At 38.5% G+C, this 22,363-nt stretch overlaps 2 protein-coding genes across 3 annotated transcripts; one reads left to right on the top strand and one right to left on the bottom strand.

Moving 5' to 3' along the window:
* Window positions 1–1,021: 1,021 nt before the first annotated feature.
* LOC144006488 (U2 snRNP-associated SURP motif-containing protein) lies at window positions 1,022–12,318 on the top strand. The gene is made up of 24 exons (XM_077505360.1): window positions 1,022–1,247; window positions 2,145–2,229; window positions 2,318–2,429; window positions 2,646–2,755; window positions 2,852–2,919; window positions 2,994–3,094; window positions 3,173–3,237; window positions 3,304–3,469; window positions 3,550–3,749; window positions 5,629–5,672; window positions 6,980–7,084; window positions 7,159–7,225; window positions 7,334–7,503; window positions 8,883–9,045; window positions 9,156–9,235; window positions 9,320–9,407; window positions 9,493–9,621; window positions 9,698–9,887; window positions 9,956–10,036; window positions 10,102–10,165; window positions 10,264–10,411; window positions 11,422–11,532; window positions 11,746–11,918; window positions 12,011–12,318. The coding sequence occupies exons 1-24, from the start codon at window positions 1,222–1,224 to the stop codon at window positions 12,123–12,125; spliced, it is 2,661 nt and encodes an 886-aa protein (XP_077361486.1). The 5' UTR covers window positions 1,022–1,221; the 3' UTR covers window positions 12,126–12,318.
* Window positions 11,582–21,419, bottom strand: wdr44 (WD repeat domain 44). 2 transcript variants are annotated; one of them, XM_077505357.1, is made up of 20 exons: window positions 20,888–21,419; window positions 20,604–20,637; window positions 19,860–19,934; window positions 18,685–19,288; window positions 17,160–17,308; window positions 16,971–17,066; window positions 16,714–16,850; window positions 16,502–16,585; window positions 16,299–16,405; window positions 15,635–15,786; window positions 15,418–15,556; window positions 15,290–15,354; window positions 15,096–15,212; window positions 14,898–15,020; window positions 14,628–14,819; window positions 13,673–13,774; window positions 13,491–13,606; window positions 13,275–13,402; window positions 13,057–13,191; window positions 11,582–12,985 (listed from the first exon to the last, which is right to left on the bottom strand). In XM_077505357.1, exons 1-20 carry the CDS (start codon window positions 20,986–20,988, stop codon window positions 12,897–12,899), a joined length of 2,745 nt encoding a protein of 914 aa, XP_077361483.1. In that variant the 5' UTR covers window positions 20,989–21,419; the 3' UTR covers window positions 11,582–12,896. The 2 variants fall into 2 exon arrangements, with proteins under 2 accessions (XP_077361483.1, XP_077361484.1); XM_077505358.1 differs by lacking the exon at window positions 19,860–19,934.
* Between the last annotated feature and the right edge of the window lie 944 nt (window positions 21,420–22,363).

Here is a 22,363-nt window from a genome sequence, read left to right as displayed (position 1 = left end):
TTGCATTGAAATCTCTGCGGGTTATTTTCTGCCTCTATGGCAAAAATTCCATCATGTATGACGTAAGGAAGAAGCACTCCATGTACGTTTCATTGCTAAGAAAAAGGAAAAATTCGGTATATCTCCGAATCTACATCATGTTGTCAAAGCCATCAATAATCAACAGAAATTAAAGCCCATAATCAATGGCACACTGTGAAATGTAAACCTATATCTGTATGACAATTCAGAAATTTACTGAGATAATAATAATACACTGAATGATAGATGCAAACAGTGAAGTTCGGTCTTTGCAAGGCTCTTTTGACTCTATGCAGGAATCGTAGCGTAAAACATGCACTGAACCACTGACAAAAGTGTTTTAAAAAAGTGATTTCAGTGGAAAAACAAAACAATACAGGATAAGAAGTATAGAAAATGGATGGATGGACGAAAATGTGATTCATAGTAACCATGAGAGAGAGAGAGAGAGAGAGAGAGAGAGAGAGAGAGAGAGAGAGACTATCCAATTCCACTTAATTGATCCAAGAATTATTCTACATTTAGCTTACAACAAATAATTGTTGCTCTATCTATGCTTGCGACAAATAGTGACAGGCAGAACAATTAAATAAGCTTCCACTAGATGACAGAATGTACAATTAACCTATGTAGGCCACTCTTATTATTATTTAAGTACTTTTTTGTGAAATTGTATTTGTGTTATGTGTTTCTAATGTAAATATGTCCTTTGGCTGAAGTTGTGAAACACTGAAGTAGACGAATATTTGAGACCGACAAGTGAGCCAAACAAAGAGTTAAATGCCCCCGTCATGAGTATGTAAATGTATCTGGGTCCTGAATGTTACCGAATGAACTCTAGTCGTCTTGTGCATTCCGCTATGTGGTAGCATGTTATTGTCCACTATCGTTGCTGCCAGAATGGTGAAGCAGTAACACTAAACACACTGTAAGTTGCACTTTTATGATGAAGCTCCAGTGTGCATGCGTTGTGCTTTTAATAACGTGTGTGGATGCTTGCTAGGCGATGCTAACGAGTAGCGGTCTGTTGTGTTAGCTAGGCGCTGGTGACTTAGTTACTTTACGCTATTTTTTGTGATTGTCTGTAAGGCACGTTTTGAGGAACATTATGTTGTGATAAGAATCGCCTATTTCTGAACCGTTGAGCTTGCATCCCCTTGGACGACAGTGGCGAAGCTAAATGTTGACGTTAGCATAGCGATGCTAGCAAAGCGAAACGTCGCTAGGTAAGGAGACGCAGGCCCTTTAAATACTCGTTTTAGTTCTAAAAGTGGAATTTGTTTGTTTTCTGTTTACCTCGGACAAGCTTTATTCGTTCATTTTAAATCATCAACGACGTGTTTTGCTAACTCTGTCATTACACTAATAATGCAGCTCTGCAGGAACTGCTTTAGTTGTGATGTTTTGTTTTTCCTCCCACGGCGCCTGTAATTTACTACAAATCTGTCTCACATTAAAGTAACCACACTGTTCAAATTTAGTGACGGACCACCAGGCTATTATTTAGTGTCATTCTAATGAAAATTGGCATTCATAAAGGAGGAGACGATTACAGGCAAGGGTGCATGAAAGAGACAAAGGCCAGCGTTTAGGAAAACTGTACATCGAAGAAAACAGGTCAATAGATGTAAAGATACAGGCTCGTGTGGAATCTATTTTTCTTTCTTTGTATAATGTTTTGACTTTTTACATAACTGCGTTACTATTAAATGGTAACCAAAAAGCTGTGATTAATTAAAACCTTATCACATGTGGGTGAGAAAACCAGCGTGGAATCCCTGCAGTACACATAGCCAAATGCACTTGCAAGATGAGTCACAGACACATTTAAAATGTTATTGGCACCTGCGGTGATTTAGAGCATCAGTAAACACAAAATCCCATAGGTCTGACTCTTGGCCATGATCGTTACATTAGCCCTTCTAGGAGTGATCAACCAGAGAAAAGTTCAACATGACAATCTCCAATCCTTTGTCTGTTGTTGAACTTACACACCAGTTACCTTTGAGTGATGCTGATCTGTGCAAAAAAAGAGATAAGTTGTTAGTTGTTAATGTGGGCGTCATTGTCGTGCATTTTTCAAGGCTAATTCATGCGTAAATAAAAGTCTCTGTTATTTGCAGTTCAAGAATGGCTGACAAAAAGGGAAACACTGTCACTCCAGTCAAAACACTAACAAGGAAGGAAAAAGAAGTGCGACAGAAAAAGGTAAGGCAATTATGAACTTCAACTGAAAAGGAAATGTTTTTAAAATTGTGGTAATTAACTATATTGCATGATTGTGTTGATGCTCTAGGAACAAGAAAAGGCAGCTGTTGTTTTTGAAGAATTTTTAGCATCATTTGAGCCCAACCAAAAGAGTGGAGTGAAAACTTTTGTCCGGGGAGGCATTGTAAATCCAACAAAAGGTCAGGTGTTAAGACTTGCAACACTACACTGCAAATCTCTTTATAAGTCTATGCATATACTAAATACTGTGATTCTTGACATGCGTATGACAAAACAGTTAAGATATCGAAGTCACTAATCGTTACTTAACAAATGCCCTCATGAATACAAACCTGTCATTTAAATGTCACAAATATAGCAGAAGGACTAAAGCACAACTTATTTTTTTCTTGCAGAAGAGGAAGCAGCAGAGGCCACCAGAAGTCGACTTTATCGACCTGCCTCAAAATATGTTCCCCTATCTGAAGATGTCACACCAGCATCATCTACAGAGAGCAAAAAGTCGGTAGGTCTGGACACAAATGAATATCCAAATTTAGCTCTTGCATGTATTTAAAACAAACAAATCAGTAGCGTGAGCAATGACTTGTCGGATTCACAGGCTTTTAAAAGAAAGTCAGAGGAAAAGAAGAAGAGTAACCTCGAGCTCTTCAAAGAGGAACTTAAGATGTGAGTCGACACAAAAGTTCTTCGCTGTTATTTTTTTAAATAACATTTTTGTACATGTGTTGTGGACAATATAGAATTCAGGAAGAACGCGAGGAAAGACACAAAAGAAAGCAACATGACCCAGCTGGTGGAGGAGGATACGCACTTCTCGAATCACCCCTGTTAGGGCGACCAGGTCAGGATAGTATCGTACCCAGGCTTCTACATTAATAGATGCAAACTATGCACTCCTAAACCTCACTGTGTTCCACAGTATTTTATGATGACCCAACTGTGCCAACCACCACTAATCTATACATCAGCTGTATCAGTCCAAAGGTAGGCCACACGGCGTGAGCTCATTTTACCATCGCAGCTCCTATAAAGCACACTGTTGTTTCTTAGATGAATGAGGAGATACTTTGCAAAGAGTTTGGTAAGTACGGTCCTCTGGCCAGCGTGAAGATAATGTGGCCCCGCACGGACGAGGAGCGCTGCAGAACATCCAACAGAGCCTTTGTGGCTTTCATGACACGGAAAGACGCAGAGCGAGCTTTGGCAGCGCTTGATGGTACTCCGAAAAAACATGCTCCTGTCCTCCATCATCCTCATGGCTGTTTCTCACTCTGATGTTTATTTGTGGGGTTTTAGGTAAAGTGATCATGGGATTTGAAATGAAGCTGGGATGGGGCAAACCAGCTCGAATTCCACCGCAGCCGCTCTATACTGCAGTTGGGGTGAGGGCTGTGCCGCCACCCCAGTCCGGTCTTCCTTTCAACGCTCAGCCAAGGGATCGCTTTCGAAATGACTTCACCAAACCACTGGCCTTGTCCAAAGTGGACCTCGACAAGGTAACGGCCTTCTTCTGTTGGCTTTATGCATGCGCATGATATCAGAGCAGCGTGCCAATTCGTTGGGTATACCTGCACATCTAATGAGACAAGTAAAATGTCAAGTCAAAAGCGCTTGGTGTTGATACATTCAGAGAGGAATCAATGTAACAATATTTTAAGAAATATGTTCTCCGACAGCATCAGTCAAAACTGTATTATTATCTTTTATACAGCTTTTGTGATGGACTCTTTCTAGTAATGCCGAATGACTAACATGCTAGCGGAATTATCCAATTTCACTAAATTGGTCAAAAAAATTGAGCCTTACATATTTACGGTAAATAATGAATCTTTGTTCATCTATATATGCCAGCAGTTATAGTGATAAATAGGAAAATTAAATCAGGGGTCTGCAATCTGCGGCTCTGGAGCCACATGTCAAGTCAAGTCAGGCTCTTAAGCCCTTCTCCTGTGGCTCCCTGCGGGGCACTAAAATAAATTAGTAGAAATAAATATATATATATATATTTACATATTTACATGTATTTTTTAGATAAAATAATAATTAAATATTTAAAAAATCCAAGTTTTTAAGTGGTCAGAAAAATAGAGATGAAAGATAGATGAAAATGTTTTTAAAATTCTGTCAAAATGTCCAAAGTGACCATAAAATGTCTAAAAAGGAAGAGGAAAAGCATAAAATTAACCATAAAATGTCCATGAAATTGCAAAAACAAATCTCAGAAAATTAAATAAATAAATAAATAATGCGTAAAACCAAACATTCAAAAGGTAACAATAAAATGTCCCAAAACAAAAGAAAAAAGTTAGAACATGACCATAAAATGTCAGTGGAATTGCAAAAAAAAAGTCAGAAAATTGATTTAAGGAAAGACATGAAAGAAAATATTGAAAAAGTAACCATAAAATGTCCAAAAACAAAATAAAAAATCCCGAATATTACCATACAATGTCCACAAAATTGTCATAAAATTGATAGCATAAAAGGCAGGGGGAAAAGTAAAAATAAATAAATAAAAAAAACACCTATACAATGTCCATAAAATTGCAAAAAATGGCATAAATTCTAGAAAAAAAGTTTAAAAATGTATGAAAAATTATACAAACAAAAAATGTAAAATTTATTATAGTATTGGATGCTGCATATTTTTTGCGTTTTGGTGCAACTCTAATTAGCTCTTGGGCCCTCAGCATATCAAGGCAAACACACTGTTTCCTTCATCACAATGTTCAAATGTTTTACGGCTCCAGTCCAAACAGATTTTTTTTATGTGGCCTAGAATGGCTCTTTTGACAGTAAAGGTTGCTGACCCCTGAATTAAATTATATTCCACTAGGTAGCAGAAGGTTCATCATTAAAAATACCATCTTAAGAAGGGTAGGGAAGCACTGCTGTAGATTGTGCAAGAGTACCTAATGTCATAGCCATTCAGATTACATCACTGATAGGCTAAATCGGTGATATTATGTAGAAGGTTAAAAGGTTATTCAATCGTCTGGAAAAATATGCCTTCACTTCTTTAATGTCATCATTTAGTGTTGACATTTAACAAGCTACAGTGAAGTAGTGGAGGGTCTGACCTCTTATACTGTAGCGTCATGCTCTAGAGGCCAAATTGTATTTTCAAGTGTCATGTAGACAGGTGTGTGTTATCCAAACAGGTTTTTGACCATATTACATAACCAAGGGGCAAGAAGAAGCATATTTTAATGTACTTAGAATTATCTCCAATCCTCATTCATTAAGTGGAATAGTAAACCTTGCTATATAGTCTGTATGCTATCGTTACTCTGCTGTTTGTATCCTGCAGTATTTCATCTGTACAAATACTCACATTTGTCATATTTTCACTATTTGGTTTGACTTCACAAACAGACTCTGTCCGAAGCCGTAGTCAAAGTGGTTATCCCGACCGAAAGGTACACACACTCTTCCTCCTACGACTGACCAGCTGTTAGAACACAAGTGATAGGACAGAGGCAGGGGCTGTCACGTATATTCACAGATGAAATAACTCAGCATTATTTAATGCCTTAAAAAAAAAATAATTTTTGGATAGTTTCACAAAGCAAAAAGCCACACTCTTATTAATAGCTGGGTGCATTGTGAAGAAATCCAGTCCTATGAATGCCACACCTCAAATGAGCTTCCTTTTTCACCTGAAGGAAAAAAAAAACTGATTATGACTGATATTGTACACGTACACGCGTATACCTGCAGAGCATAGAATAGTACCTAGAAAATTTCATTTTAAGAAAGCCTGCATTTGTACAAATAAAAGGCCTAACATAATAAAGGCCTTACCTCAAATAGACAGCTGGTAAATAAAACCATCAATGACTATAAGAGAAATTACAGTATGTATTTTCTCACTTTTTAGGCTTCTAAGTCGTATGTCCTCCTGTGTTATTCTAGTATTAATACAAGTTGGAGACATTAACGGTATATTACCACTACAGTACACTAACTTGAAGTCAACACCATAAAAAATAATAAGATCTTGTATTCCAACTCATGATATTAGATGTGCGTGTCAATATTTGTATCCACATTGTGTAGCATAACTGTAAAGAATGACTTTAAAAAAATATAAACTATGTCCACTGCAAGAAATGTAGGGTTGGTTGATAACACTTTTTTTTTCACACCAATATCACTACTACTTTTGATCCATAAAATAAAAAAACAATATAAAAAATTGTTTTAAAGAAAGACCTATATATCCCGATATAGATTATTTTCCTTAAAATTGCATGTAATGTATGGCAATGTTCTATTTTTCTTAACAACACATCATATGGCAAATTATTATTATTTTTTGCCACACAAAAGATAAAGCTCTATATTGCTAGTTGCAGCTAGTCCTAATTGAAGGTCAAATTTCTAATGCTTTGTTTTCGAGAGATTTCTTTCTACCTCTTTGACTGAGCCACATACAACAAGTGATCCGAGCCTGACCTGCATGCTGTGGAGGGCAGTGAGTGCACTTGAGTGAAAACGGGGGCAGAGGCAAATATTTACGCTCCGCATTTTCGAACAGTAAATGCTTTGACAAGGGACCGGCGGCGTTAAGACTAGCGCAAAGAGCCAGCCTGCAGTTTGCACGGGTCACTAGCTCAGTGTAAAGAGGTATTAAGAGATCTCCCCTCCCCACCGGAACTGAGACAGAGAGAACATTGAAGGTTTGACGTAAATAAATCACTTTCTGTTTCCACCCCCCGCGCAGAAACTTATTATTCCTCATCCATCGAATGATAGAGTTTGTGGTGCGTGAAGGTCCTTTGTTTGAAGCCATAATAATGAACAAAGAAAAAAACAACCCAGAGTACAGGTACAAGTAATGGTGTTTTTTTTTATTGACCATTAAGCCTGTGAGGTGTCTAAAATTATTTTCTTTCTGCTCAGATTCCTTTTTGACAACCAGAGTCAAAATCACGTTTATTATCGCTGGAAGCTATACTCCATCCTCCAGGTATTTATATCCCTCAGTTTGACTGTTAAGGGCCCATTTTGAAGCTCATGCATTCTTCTGAACACGAAGCCCTAACTGTGCGACTGTCTTTTACCTTCACGTCCACAGGGAGAGTCTATTACCAAATGGAGGACCACAGAGTTCCGCATGTTCCGCGGAGGATCCGTTTGGAGGCCTCCCTTCCTCAACAGCTACATAGACAGAAATGAGGAAATGGATGAAGGGGAGGAGGCCGCTACTCCTGAGGAGGAGGTGAAGAAGGGACAGCTCAGAGCTGAGTGAGTATAGCAAACAGGCAAAAAAAAAAAAAAAAATTAAACATTTTAATCAATTTATTTCACCCTTCTCTTATAGTCAAATTAAAATCTATGGAAATTGATATCATTCAATGCGATTTTGTTTTTATATTTTGCAAAATATTTCGGTTACGGAAGGACCTTTCCACAATTTTGTAACAATGACTATGCTACTGTAAACTAGGGGTGCACCGATCGATATGCCTGCCGATTTATCGGCCCCGATTTCCTTAATCTTGGAGGATCAGCCAATCCCTTTAAAAAAAATAATAAATCTTTTCCACTGATCTCATCTCCCTCCTGGTCTGAAAAAGTTAGCCACTATCCTCTTCTGCTAATTTTGTCATTTTTGTTCGAGAGAACTACTTCATGTGCAGTTAAAAACAACACGTTTGTATTATTTCACGGATATTCTTCAATGTTTTTGAATAAAACAAGATTGGAACGCTGAAAGAAAAATTTAGATCGGCAGGTCAGACTTTTTAAAAGATCGGTGATCGGCCAGAAAATTGTGCACACCGACTGTAAACTATTCAGTTAACCCACAAAAAAAAACCTTACATCGATTTTTAAAAAATTGTCCTGACAAATACATTATTATTCAATACAATAAATGAATCACCCAGGCTTAAGTTTTTTTTAATTCCTCTATTAAAAAACAAAACAAAAAAAACAAACAACTTCCAATCGATTTTTAAAAAATTCCCCTGACAAAAACATTATGATTCAATACAATAAATTCATCACCTAGGCTTAGGTGTTTTTTTATTCCTCTATTCAAAAAAGGAAAACAAAACAAACAAAAAACACCAAAAAAAAAACAACAACCTTCCATCAGTTTTTAAAACATTGCCCTGACAAATACATTGGTATTATTCAATACAATAAATGAATCACCCAGGCTCAAGTGGTTTTTATTCCTCTATTAAAAAAACAAAAAAACAAAAAAAAAACTCCAATCTATTTTTAAAAAATTGCAGTGACAAAAAAGATTATGATTCATTGCAATATATTAATCACCCAGGCTTATGTGTGTTTTTATTCCTCTATTCAAAAAAGAAAAAAAAACAAGAAAAAAAAACAACCCTTCAATCAATTAAAAAAAAAAAAAAAATTGCCCTGACAAAAACATTATGATTCAATACAATAAATTAATCACCAAGGCTTAGGTGTTTTTTTTTGTTTTTTTTTAATTCCTCTATTCAAAAAAGAAAAAAAATTAATCAATGTTTAAAATTTGCCCTGACAAATACATTATTTTTAAATACAATAATTGAATCACTCAGCCGTAAGTGTTTTTTATTTATTTATTTATTTTTTATTATTATTATTATTCCTCTATTCAAACCAAAAACACGCAGGCACAGGCAGAGTCTGGAGGTGCTGCTTCAGGAGCTCACGCCCAGCAAAGGAACTATCGCCGACGCCATGTTCTTCTGTCTTGAACGAGCGGACGCCGCCGAGGAAGTCGTGGGACACGTCACTGAATCGTTCTCCTCGCCTCAGACTTCCCTTCAGAAGAAGGCAAGTTTTTATTTTTTATTTTGAAGACACATGCTGTCACTATTATTTGTATTTTAGGGAAATCATGTTTCCCTCCAACAACGTTAACCTGACTACTTTTGTTCTTGCAGATTGCCAGCTTGTATCTCGTATCAGACATTTTGTATAACTCCAGTGCCAAAGTAGCCGGAGCGTCATATTATCGCAAACAGTACGAGATGCCTTTTATTCATCCTTTCGTATTTGATGTTTTTCCCTGTTATTTATCATGACAATTTTGACGATTTATTTTCAGTTTTGAATCCAAGCTGTTGCAGATATTTGGAGTGCTTCATGAAGCGTACAAAAACATACAAGCCAGGCTGCAAGCTGAACAGTTTAAGGTAATTATGATGATTTGTTTTAATAAAAAAAAAGAAAAAAAAAGAGAAAAAAAAGCTAAAAACATAATTTCTCCGCCTCCTGCAGCAAAAGGTCACAAGTTGTTTTCGAGCTTGGGAGGACTGGGCCATATACCCGCAACCTTATCTTATCCATCTTCAAAACATCTTCCTGGGCTTGGCCAAAGTTGGAGAAGAGTTGACAGAAGTGGAAGAAGTGAGTGGAAAAAGACCTCTTTCTTTCATAATTCTTGTATATGCACCATCCAAATGACTCGACGCTCCCCTTTTAGGACACTTCCTTTAAACTTGATGGCGTACCGATGGCCGGCGCTCTTCTAGGCGGGCTGCCCTTGGGCAAAGGGCCCGCGGATGACCTGGACGGCTGCCCCATGGGTTGGGACCCTCTGGACGGCGTTCCCGTCGACGACATAGATGGCGTCCCCTTGGGAAGCGCCATCGACGACATTGACGGGATGCCACGTGAGTCGAGCGCGCCGGCTAGTTTGTGTGCATGGCGGTGTCCTGACCTACTTTCCGTTTGTCCTCAGTGGATGACAGCAAGGTGGCTCTCTCCAGGGGACTTCTGTCCAAGTGGGAGAAGACGGCCGACGACGAGACTTTCTCGCCGGGTAATGCGTCTCACAAATCGTCCTTCGCAGAGTACTGACTTTGCGTAACTATGTTTTTCTTTCAGCCTTGCCCGAGTCCAAGTGGAGCACAGCGTCAAGCAAGGACAACGACAAACAAGTGAATGTTAGGTAAGAACCCGTGTCATCGCTTTGCTTTATCGACAGTCTCGTCGACACACTTCACAAGCGTTCAGCGTCAACACGGTTCTTTGCTCTGACGACAACAGTGTCAACTCACTGGATGGAGCCAACTCTGAGAGTGACAGCAGCGATGACTCCAGCAGTTCGCCCAAACATGACAGCGCACATTTTCAGAGCTCACTCAGAAGTTTTCAAATGTCGGAGAGCCAAAGAAAAAAGCTGAGGGAGCTGGAAGTAAGTGTGGCTCTTTTTAAAATTGTCGTCACTCAAGCTGTGTATCCAAAATGAAAGTGGCTTTTTCATTGCCTTTCTAACACAAATATATATATATATATATATATATATATATATATATATATATATATATATATATATATATATATATATATATATATATATATAAATTAAAAAAAACCTTGATTTTTTTCATAATTCAGTTTAAGGTTTCTAATTCTGTCTAGATACCACATCTAGCAAATACACAATCCAAAAAGTATCCAGCAATTAAAATATTCAACATAAATGACCTTCATGTGATGCTTCTCAGTAGCATACTAGCTTAAATAACAAAGCTAACTTAACATCACACATGGGTAAATAAAAACGCTAGAACTGTACAAAAATTAGGTCACAACAAACACCCATTAGTAGCTGCACCGACGGAGAAGTACAAACATACCTTTAGTTTCACTATTGACTGCACAAGTTGCATTCAACGACCGCTAATAAGACAGGACGTCTCATGTTAACGAAAAACACCATAAAAGTATGGTAACACCAAGATTCCACCAGATGGCGCCAAAGTTTTTGTTTTGGCCTGAGCAGCAAATACGTTTAAATAAAAACTAAAAATAAATTTGCTACAAATGTAATCAAATTTTACAAAATTTTTATACTCTTTAATTATTCATTTACAATTACAAAACACACATTCTACTTTTTGAGAACTTTTTTTAAATTAGTAATTTGTGTGGAAAATCTCAATATTTTTAAAAATCTTGATCTATAATCCATATTGAAATGAGTGTTTATATAAAAAAAATAAGTTTACAATTTTTTTTTTCAAGTATTTCTCTGTTGTAGGCCAATAAATCTTAGAATTTTCAGGAAAAAATAAGTAAATGAGGAAAGTAAACACCTTTAAAAAAAAAAAAAAAAAAAAATGAAATAATTTGTTCAAAAACAATTACTCCTCACACCTGACTTCCACCTCCTTTTTCCATAACCTAACGTTTGTAACCCAGTTGAAAGTTATGAAAGTCCAAGATGAGCTGGAAAGTGGCAAGAGGCAGAGGAAGTCCGGCATGACCATCCAACAGCACGTGGAGCATTACAGGAACAAACTGCTGCAGAAGGTATGTGGCGCACAAAAGCGCTCTTTGAACAAGAAATGCAACCGCTCAGTAAGATAAATAAGTCTTTAATGACAAATTTTGCATTGGAACACTGACAAAAGTACAATTAGAGGAGGACAAAAAACAATGTTGTGGTTTTAATCTGGCTTCAACATTAGTGGTCCCAAAGAACTTTTTAGTTTTTAAATGGAACCATTTTATGATCTCTTGTAGGAATTTGAAAAGGATGACGATAAGCCTGAGAGATCCACATCCAAATCAAAAGAGAGGTCAACAGAGGACCGGAAAGACAAAAAGAAGAGCAAAAAAAGTGAAAACGGGGACAGACAACGGAGTCGAGATTCTGACAGACGCAACCGAAAATCAAATAGCATCTCTCCTATAAAGTAAGTGCCATGTGATGTCTATTTTGTGCACACAAAAATATACCAATACTATTCTCAAAGAGATCTTGTCTCCCCCCCACCCCACTCCCCAGGTGTCCCAGACAGTCCAAACGGTCCCGATCTCCATCTCCAGAGTGGAAGGGGCGAAGGTCCCGGTCACAATCCCCACATCGTTCCCACAAGAAGACAAAGAAGAGTAAACATTGACTCTGGCCTAGGAACAGGCATCCACCACTCACAGCGCTCCGTTGTCTTGGTCCCAAACACACCACCCACCCGTGCAAGGTTCTGCTCTTTTGTATCATATTTGGACACTGATTATATTTTTGTTTTACTTTTGTTTATAAAATGTGAAATGGTCAATGCTTAAACATGAAATCACTCTTAGTGATTATATGAAGTTTTGTGTGTGTGATAGTTCTTCTGCCACAAGTACAAGGTCAAAAGTGGGAGAGCCGGATATCAGCTCTGCTTAAAAACATTAAAACATTTTTATTGAGGACATCAATAGAACGTTAAGTCGCTTACAAAAGCAATTCAGTGTGCAATGTTACATCGTCAATCTACAGTCCTAATCTAGTGAAATGTATCAAATGTAGAGCCATTAGTGTTTCTGAAAAGTACGTTTTAAGATACCTGACCCTATTCAAGAATAAACATGTACAGATTTGCTGTATCTAAAATGTTGCCATAAACAACACAGGAACTGTTGCAGCATTTAAAAAATAAAGCAAGCTAATATATATATATTTTTTTTTAGGCACGTTTACAAATCACCATGATTTCAAGACACATTGAAATGTGCGACTTACAGTTCGGTGATAACTGATAATCGTCTGCTTAAACCACATTAACGGTAACATTGGCAATTAGAGCTTTGACAAATGCCAAACTACTCACAGTTGCTTGGTATTTAAAATGACAGTTTGTCACATTCAGAGCTAAAATAATGACGTACAAAAACAAGTCTCATGGAGCTCAGTATTTCTTCACGTTAATGAAAACCTTGATGGCACCAGTGAAGTCAGCAGAGAGCAGAACCTCCGTGTGATCCGTCTTTAGGGCGCCTGCAACACAATTTTTCCTTAGCGCTTACAACTTCACGGCGCTTTGGTCCCGATTTAAGCCCACGCAATACCTGAGGGAATCGTTTCAGACTCGTTGGAGTCCAGGCTCTTGCAGTCGGCATCCGTTTTCTCCGCACCGGTCTCTTGTGGCACAATGAGACCAGGGTGAGGTGCGAAAATGGCTGATGTGACGACAGCGTTGTGTGCTGCGGGGGGAAAACGTACAAATCGCAACATATTAGGCTGGTGGTTGTATTCAAATGCAGTGGATGCACAGCGGCACAGTCACCTTTAATCCCTTCCCAGAAGTCATTGCGATCCCGTCGTACAGATGTGAATTTGCTGAGGTCGTGATAAGTGCTCCAGATGTACACGTATTTATCCTCTGAGCCACTGACGATGAACGAGTAGTCGTGGCTGTGGGAACACAAAATACCTCTCCTGGTGAGTATGATGTATTTTATTTAAATGCATGTTTTCGTCATAAAACGTATTTAACCCTCACCTGAAACTGGCCTTAATCTGACTGCTGCTGTTGACGTATCCCTTGTACTTCATGGATAGAGACAAGTCCCTCAGGTCGTAAAGGCGGATGCGGGAATCATTTGAGGTCACCAAAATCTATGGGAGAAAAGAGAAAGAATTAGTGAATGACAAGTTGAGTCGCATCAAGATGATTTTTGTTACCTTGTTCTCTCCAGGTAATGGTTCAATACCGGTGATTTTTCGCCCAACTTTGTTCCTGCCTCGGGTGGACCGTACGTGTATTTGGGTATGATATTTCAAGCGCTGTCGAAAGAAGAAGAAGAAAAAAAAGAAATCACATGGCGTTTCCAAGGCAACAAGTCAGTACAGAGTATATATCTTAAAAGCACTGAATTTCAACTTTTATGCTTATGACATCCAGATTTACATGACCAAATCTTATCACCCCAGCAACCTATGACAAACTGCCTAGCAGGTATCAACAAGTCTAATTTAAAGCCTTTTAATGTAACTAAAAATTAATTTAATGGCCATGTCGTAAAGTATATACACATACTTGCATGCATATCCTGTTTATGTTCACAATTAATCTGTTCTAAATGTACAATATTTTTGGGTCAAATGTTTCCCTGTTGATATAAAAGGGGACAAATACGGTTTCCAAATACAAATGTTGTATCTTTTCAACCAGTGATGCAGTAATTTTATACACAGTTATTCAGTTAATATTGTATACTATGCAGTTAAAAAGAGTGCAAAACATTGAGTCATACATTTGTGTTGAGGTAATTTTCTGCTACTAGGTGGGATTAGTGTTTCATGTTAGATTGGTATTGCAACAAGAAGTAATTTGTGGACTCGAGGCCATTTTGTTCATTGTAAATTTACAGCTAGCCAACTAAATTATGTTCTAGTGATTCCTTTGCACTATATCATGAACAACAATGTTTTTACATCAATTGTATTTCAATTTTTAATGCATCTGGGCATTGTATTGAATGCTATTTAACACCATTTAAGTCCTTCATTTTAGCAAAATCAACATAATGACTTTTAGTGCTTTTTTAATGACCTGCGGGAACCCTGCTAAATAAAATACAACCCTGAATGCAAAAAAAATAAAAATAAAATAAAATACATAAGCAAATAACAGTACCTCAGTGTCATAGAAGATGCATCTTCCGTCATAGGTGCCGATGACGGCGTACTTCCCATTCTGACAAAAGTTGGCGGCAGTGATGAGGCGCGTTTGGCCGTCCACCTCGTTCCACAGCGCCACCTTCTTGTCCGGAATGTTCCACAATCGCAGCTTTCCATCCAGAGAGCCGCTTAAAAAGTATCTGTCATCCTGGAAGGAAACAAGACCGCCGCGGTTAAGAATTTGGGATTTATTTGTGAGCGTTTTTGAGAGATGTTACCCATTTACCCTGGGATGGAATGTGATTGCCGTGACAAAATCAATATGCTGAAAGCAGCAGAGACACTCTCTCCGGGATATGTGCCACAGTCGGACCGTTTTGTCCATGGACGACGAAAGCAGGAAGAAGTTCTGCAGGAAAAGCATCGTATGAGGCAAGACGGCGTTTGAATCGGGGAAGAATTGAAAGCTGTGGAGATTGGTCACCTTTGACCAAGACAAATCCAATAGGTCCGCTGTATGGCCTTTGTACTTGCAGAAGGGGACTTGGCGAAAAGGGGCGTTCCTGTCTTCTGTGTCCGGGTCCTCTGGTGCACAAGTTGCCTAAAAAACAAAGCCAGTAAGACAATTTACATACCGCTTCTCCTTATTAGGGATTAGGGTTCGTGGGGTTCACTCACCCCGGGATCAGTGTCAGATTTGGAGGAACACAAGCTTTCCTGAGACGGAGAAGGTGACACTCGACCTAGTGAAGCGAGCGCAAAGCGTCACTTGAAAAACTTCGCAATCAAAATCTTGTCACCAGTACCTTCGGTGTTGTACTTCAACCTCATGTTGTTGAAATAGTCAAAGGCGGTCTTTAAGACCCAGATGCGAACCACGTTATCTTGGCCGGCAGTCGCCAGCAGCCTGCCGCAGTGTGAGAACTTCATTGTCCACACGGCCCCCTTAGCAACAAGAACAAATGTTGCTTATCAAGACTAGTTTGGTTTCAAATCAGAGGAGGAAAGAGCAAATTGTCCTACCATGTGCTCGCCACTCAAATCTTGTACAACTTTGATTTGATCAAAGTCAAAGGGACCCTTAAAGCTGTGTGCCGCCTTAAACTTGGCAGGCCTAGTATAAGGCATCCCCTCGTCATCACTGGAGGATGGGTCGTCTTGATCTGTGTGGAAAACTAACACGCCCATGAAAAATGTTGAGTTTGTACAACAATAAAAATGCTTTTGGATGTCACCAGCATCCTCAGATTCACTTTTCATGCTGACATGCTTACAAATTCAGGTGATGTCACCACTGTCGAAACTGAACTCTGGCAAAATTCTTAAAATCTTACAAAGTAATGTCACAGTTGAAGTGTACCTGCGATGAAAATTACAGACTGACGCATTTTATTCTGTCCTTCCTTCCTTTCTTCAGTCTTGCCTCTGGTCTCTTGAGGTCTCCCTAATTTTTTGGAATTTAGATGTTTCTGGGGTTGGTGAAAGATTCTGGTTTTGTAACTGTGGGTGTCTGGTTGGTGCTGCATTTCACTTTGTTTCATCTTTCTTTTCTTTTATCCTTCCTCTGGTCTCCTGACAACTTCACGACTGAAGTATCCGGTTAAAGTGAAGGGTATGGGATTTTTAACGGCTCTTAAGTGAATTAATGAGCACAAACTCGCATGCATGCTTGTATTTTATTTTTTACCTTCATCGCGAACACTTTTCACTTTGTTTACGGCCTTCTCGCTGTATTCCTCAGCAAGATGCTTGGCCTTTTTCACCGACTTGCCCAGGAATTTCTTAAACTGAGTTCTGGAAATAATGACACATTCCGATAAATATACAATGAAGGTGAACAAGTGACGGAAAGGACATTACAATTAGATCAAATAAGACACAGATACTTACGTTCTCTGTTTCAGTTTCCCCCCATCTGTGTCTGCCAGTGGAGCCTGTGACTTGTCATCATCATCTGACTGTGCTTCATCGTTCCTGAGAGGAAAAAAAAAGGAACAACTTCCCTTTAAAATATTTCGTCTTTTTTGTCACTTGAGACTAGTTTTCCAAATGAGTGTAAATGCTCAAAAGCAGAGTAATACCCTATTGCTTTATCTACTTACGTGATATACTCTTTGGTCCTCCTCATGATGTGCAAAGTGAGGGGGTTAATCCCAGCAGGAAGTTTCTCCTCTGCCTGGATTAGCGGGATCTCTTCCCCAGTGTCTAGGTTCTTGATCATCACACTGGCCAGGATTTCCTGTTTTCACATTCGGTTCGCTCCAGTGAATGTTGGTGTATTAAGAATGTGCTACAACATGAATGTGGCTTCAAGCCAAGATAAATAAAAGACCATGGAGATAAACACACAAGGGCCTACCTCGTCAGTGAGTTCTCTACCAGAGTTGGAACGTGGACGCTGAGGGCCTGGAACTTGTCCCTCGCCCTGAGACGAGGCCTCCTCACCCTCACTCTCCTAAAAATCCACATAACAGGCATTTGTTTTCAACTGCTGCACGCATGACGTCATCGCCAACATGTGATATTTAGCAACCAAAGCGTCACTGGCCTGTGTGGTCACCACTTTGTCCCCACTGGTGGCACTGGCCAGATCCAAGGAGTGCTGCAACTCTCGGGTTAAACTCCTCACAGTGCTACTCGGAGACAACAGACCAGATGGTTCCAAAGGGTCGCTGCCGACTGCACTCATTGCAGATACTGCACAGACAATATTTGGTTCATGTGTGGATTGAAATATTGTTTGTTCAATCTTCTTTTGTACAGTATATTTGAGGAAATGTGCATTTTGATAACGATTATTAATACAGCTTTAACATATAAAGTGACAGACACTTGCCCTGCTAAACATTTTACAATATGATTAACAGCCCTGTAATATTTGTTGCATCAAATTAGCTGTTTTTTTTTCTTGAAATTGTTTAAAAACAAATGTATTCACTTTTATAAATTTATTAAAATAACATGTCTATTTCATTTCTCTCATTAAATAATTTGTTCATTGATTTTATGGAAATAAAATAAAAATATTAGCAAAATAAACTATTTTAAATACACATTCAACAATAAAAAAACATTACCCGTAATTGGTTGATTGAATAATAAAATATACATATCTATTATAAATAATTTCCATCAACACTAAATTCTTTTGGATCAAATTAGTCAGTGGTAATTAAATTAATTAGAAAAACACTTGAAAAATTCCTTGACTGATGAGTTTATTGTTCAAATTAACAAATTTACATATTTTACTTTAATTATTTATGTATTTATTTATTTTTAGGGATGAGCGAGAACCGATAGATATTATCGAGCCAATACTTGGCGTTATTTCAAGATATTGGTAATTAACAATGGCAGCTGATACTCTTAAATGATCTGTCATTTATTTATTTTTTTTTAGGGAAACTTAATGTATCAAAAGTACTAGTGTTGAGTAATTGTCCTATAATCGGTCTGGGGAAAAAAAAAAAATGGTATTGAGTACATTTTTTCCACAATTGAGCTGGCCCATCTGCCATCTTTATAAAATAAAATGTAGCTTGAGTACATATGTTTGCCTTCACTTTATGTAGAACCCTCCCCACATGATTCATTTTTCACAAAACTACTTCGAGTTGTGATCTGCCCATCTATGATTAACCCAGAACACTGCAGGCTTGTTATTCATTTACTTACATTTTGCATAAGGCAGTAATAAGTAAACAAGCCTGCCCGTGTTCCATTGTGTTTCCTTAAAGGCTACAATGCAAAACAAACATTAAACATTCACATACAGAGGCATTGAGACACATCTTACATAATGTAATCAATTTGAGGTTGGATAATGCCCCTAGTGCCTTCTGAGTTTGATTTCTCAAGTATTTTTTGGGGCAATTTGTGAACATCTGTTGAAGAAGGTAACAGCTTGACTGTGCCCCAGTGCACAAAGCAAAGTTCAAAAAGACATGCTTGCGTCTTGACCGATACACCGTCAAATCTTTTTCCTTTCCTGTTATTGCACTGTTACTTTTGTGTTGTTTTGGCGCCAAACCATATTATACAACATCTTTAAGTGCATGTCGTTTGTTTACCTTCAAGCCCACTGGGCCTGAGACACTCCTGAGATTTCTTGGAAGGGACACGCTGCATGGCCGGCGGAGGCGGTCTTGGTGGAGGAGCTCCACCGGGAGGGCGCGGTCGTGATGGCGGAGGCTTCTTGGTGCTGGCTACAATGTCTGGTTCTACCGTGAACTGCCGTGGTGGTTTTGTAGGCCCAGATGTGTCCATAGAGTCCATTGGTCTGTGTGCGAATGAAACCTGCTCTAAAATGTCAGCGGACGTGGGTTCCTGCTCCCCAGCTGCGACCCCCAGCGCCCCATCGGGGTGACTCTGTCCTATCGTACTGGTGATGTCTGGAGGCTGAAAACCTTCCTGTGTTCCAACTGAAGGTCCTGGGAGATCCAAGGGATCGGGGGCAGGAAGAGAATACACTCCGTTTGTCGCTGAACATTCCGGTTGCTCCTCAGGCCTCTCGAGAAGCTTCGGTTCATTGGCTGGAACTGACGCTGGAACTTCCGGAGTGTCAATCTCTCCCTTTGACTCCGCTTCTGGCGTCACATCAACATGGAGTTGATCGAATAGTTCAGCAACACCACCGTTTTCCTTTTGACTCTCCTCAATGATGCTATCAATAATCTACAAGATAAGAGAAAAAAATCCAGCTCAATTCTCCATACAGTGGTTACTGTGCAAGTCTAATAACTAGAGCTGCAGCTATTGAATATTTCTAGAATCCAATATTCTACAAATTACCCCAACCATTAATAATAAAAATGTTTAAATTAAAAATGTGCATGTGAGGTACAGGTATTGTTGTCACCATCCTTAAGTCCTTCACCATATCTGCAACTTTTAATGTTTGTAGCTTTAAAAAGGTGGGGCCTGGACTGGTGAGTGACGTGGGAGTCAGTGTGTTGACTGTTGTGAGCTAAGGTTAGCCGCTTTGAACTTAGCTCCAACTTATTTTGAGATGGAGTGGTGCTGAGTCACCAATGACTTTAGTCACTGTGGAAAATGATTACTGTCAAAACTGCCTTTTTTTGTAGTCGAAATAGAAGTTTCTCGATTAATTGTTCTAGCACTACGGCTAAAAAAAAAAGGTTCCCTCTACAAAACACACAGTAACATAAATAATAGATATGTCTGAGTCAAGTTAACTATTCTAATGTGTGTGAGTGTTACTGAGCAATAAAATAGAAAACCACACAAGTAGGGATTCATCTTGAGTAGTCTCAGAGGCAGCCTCTCCGCAGCTCTCATCTTCATCAGATCTATGCGAGAGCTGTTCATAATGAAAACATTTTGTGAAATGAAAAAAATATAATAATAATAATAATAGTTTTTTTTAATTTTTGTAAATGAGATCAAATAATATGGAATTTTTAGTCAGAAGTGTCCAAATGAATGAATCTACTGCTCAGTAATAGTGTCAGACGTTTACAGCTTTTACTACAGTTCCTCTCTTGAAGCCTAAACTTCTTCAAATAGTTCTTCATTTTATTATTATTAGTTTCTGTTGAAAAGATTACCGTAGGTTGAACCTCTAATGCCAAACAATACATTCTAACACATTTCCCATACAAGGAAATCATGTAAAGTGAAACTATTTTCTTACCATCATTAGACATTCAATGAAGAGATAATTTAGGTAAGGTTTAACATTAACTGTCACACAAGTTTAAAGAGAAGACAACTACTGCATAATACACTATGTTCACCATGAAAGGACTTTAAAGTCAAGTCAAGAAAAACAACGGAAAGTAAATCAACACTAAAAATAATTGTGCAGATGATCCATTTTTTGTCGTTATATACTTAAGAGGAAAAACAGCAGCTAATGGCTAGATTTATTAAGCCTTAATTCCTACTTTAAGGTTCTCAAGCCAAAAGCAAAACAGTGATTACACAGGTTTAAAAGAATCACCACAATTTACAATTTCAATAAACATACCTTTGGGGAAGGAATGACAAACTTGGCAGGAGACCTAAAAGACACAGAAGCATGGTTAAGAACAACTAATAAGCAAATGACTGGTTATCATACGCCTCCAAATTGTCACATGGGGTTTTCATTTTCAATGTCACGACTAACTAGTAGTATTTACGTTTTTCTAACATTCACGTATGTTGGGGATTCCCACGACCAGTGTAAGACAACGCAGCAAAACTGACACTCGATGTATGTTTTAGTTACTTATATATAAAATACTGATTTTAAAAACTGTGTTTACTTACACTTTGGGAGACGGGCTGAAATGCACGTCCTCCGGAGCATCGTAGAACTCCTCCGTGTCACTCGTGTCTGACGCCATGCTAACATGAAATGAGCTCTGCATCTAGCTAGCCAGTTTAAACATCAAAGCCAACTAAAACAACAGCACGCGATCGCGTTAAGCGTGATGACACCTCTGTCTGTTTTGTTCCTTTCGCATATTAACGGCAAATGAAAAGGGCTCGGTCTTGGCTTGTTCGGAAAACACTTTCCTGTCAACGTCACAGCATTACGTTACACTGTGCTCAACTAGCGCTCCATGGGTACATAGCGAAAGGCTACAAGTCTACAATTATATCTAAACGTAAACAACCGCTTATACACATCATTACTTATTTGCAGTGAGAATATCTTCCAAGAAGCAAAAATGGCGTCTTTACGTTAATTACCTAGCTAGTCGTTCGGAGGCAGGCAGTAGACAGCCTTATTATAAACAAACCCATTTCTTACAAAAAAAAAGAAAAGATGTCAGCCACAGCCAGTACCCAAAGGGCGGGGCAAGGCCCTTGTAGTAATCGTCTTTGGTTTTCAGTTAGTTGTCTAAATCGCCTCCTACTGTATCGGAGTGGTAGTACGGTCATCAAAGACGTTTCCGCACGATATGACTCGAAATATGATATCTGAGGTCCCAGGTTAGCATAGCAAGGCCCATGATTTATGGGGAAAAAAATAACAACAAAATAACAGAGATAAAATAAATATAACCCCCCCAAAAAAAGATAAGGGAAAAGCATATTTCCAGTTTGAACGTGTGCAAAGATGCAAATTAAGTAAAGTGTGGATGCAGCAGAAATAACAATGCAAGAGGCAGGGTACCAGGTAGGACCCTGTGAGTAGCCCACGGAATTTCTAGGAATGTTGTATAAGTGACGTTTGAAAATGTAAACAAAGAGATTTAAAGAAATCGAGTGCTGTATATTTTCTCTTATTATCTGTAAGAAATCGTTAACATGACCAGTGTTTTCACATAAATGAATGTCATTAATTATTAATACAAGGTCTGTTACTAACGAATCTAGTTTTTAGACTTGATTATCCTATCAGTATTATTTTTTATTTTTTTATTTTTTTTTATCTCGGGCCCCCCACCACCAAATTACATTTCGTTTAGGGCCCCATGGAGGCGCACTAGCACAAGAATGCTTTGATACACTGGGAGAAACGGTAAAACCTTTACTTTGAAATCACAGGGGATTTTCAAGATAAAATTCAAACACTTCCCGTTGCACGGTCAGATATCACTGAATTTACACGCTGATTTTTTTTATTATTTTTTTTAATACCTAATTAAAATTTCCCCAAAGTGTAATTATTTGAACTGTAACTGAAATCATTTTTTGCAAATGGTTGAAAAGGTCTCATGAGAAACACTGTATTTAGTAACGGAGGTTTTGAGCCAATAAGAAAAGATTGCCATACTATTCTTCCAATGAAAAGTT

This window comes from Festucalex cinctus, chromosome 18 (genome assembly GCF_051991245.1).
Source record: "Festucalex cinctus isolate MCC-2025b chromosome 18, RoL_Fcin_1.0, whole genome shotgun sequence".
Taxonomy (NCBI): Eukaryota; Metazoa; Chordata; class Actinopteri; order Syngnathiformes; family Syngnathidae; genus Festucalex; species Festucalex cinctus.
The sequence above is the reverse complement of the archived record's forward strand: the minus strand, read 5'-3'. Positions and strand labels throughout refer to the sequence as shown.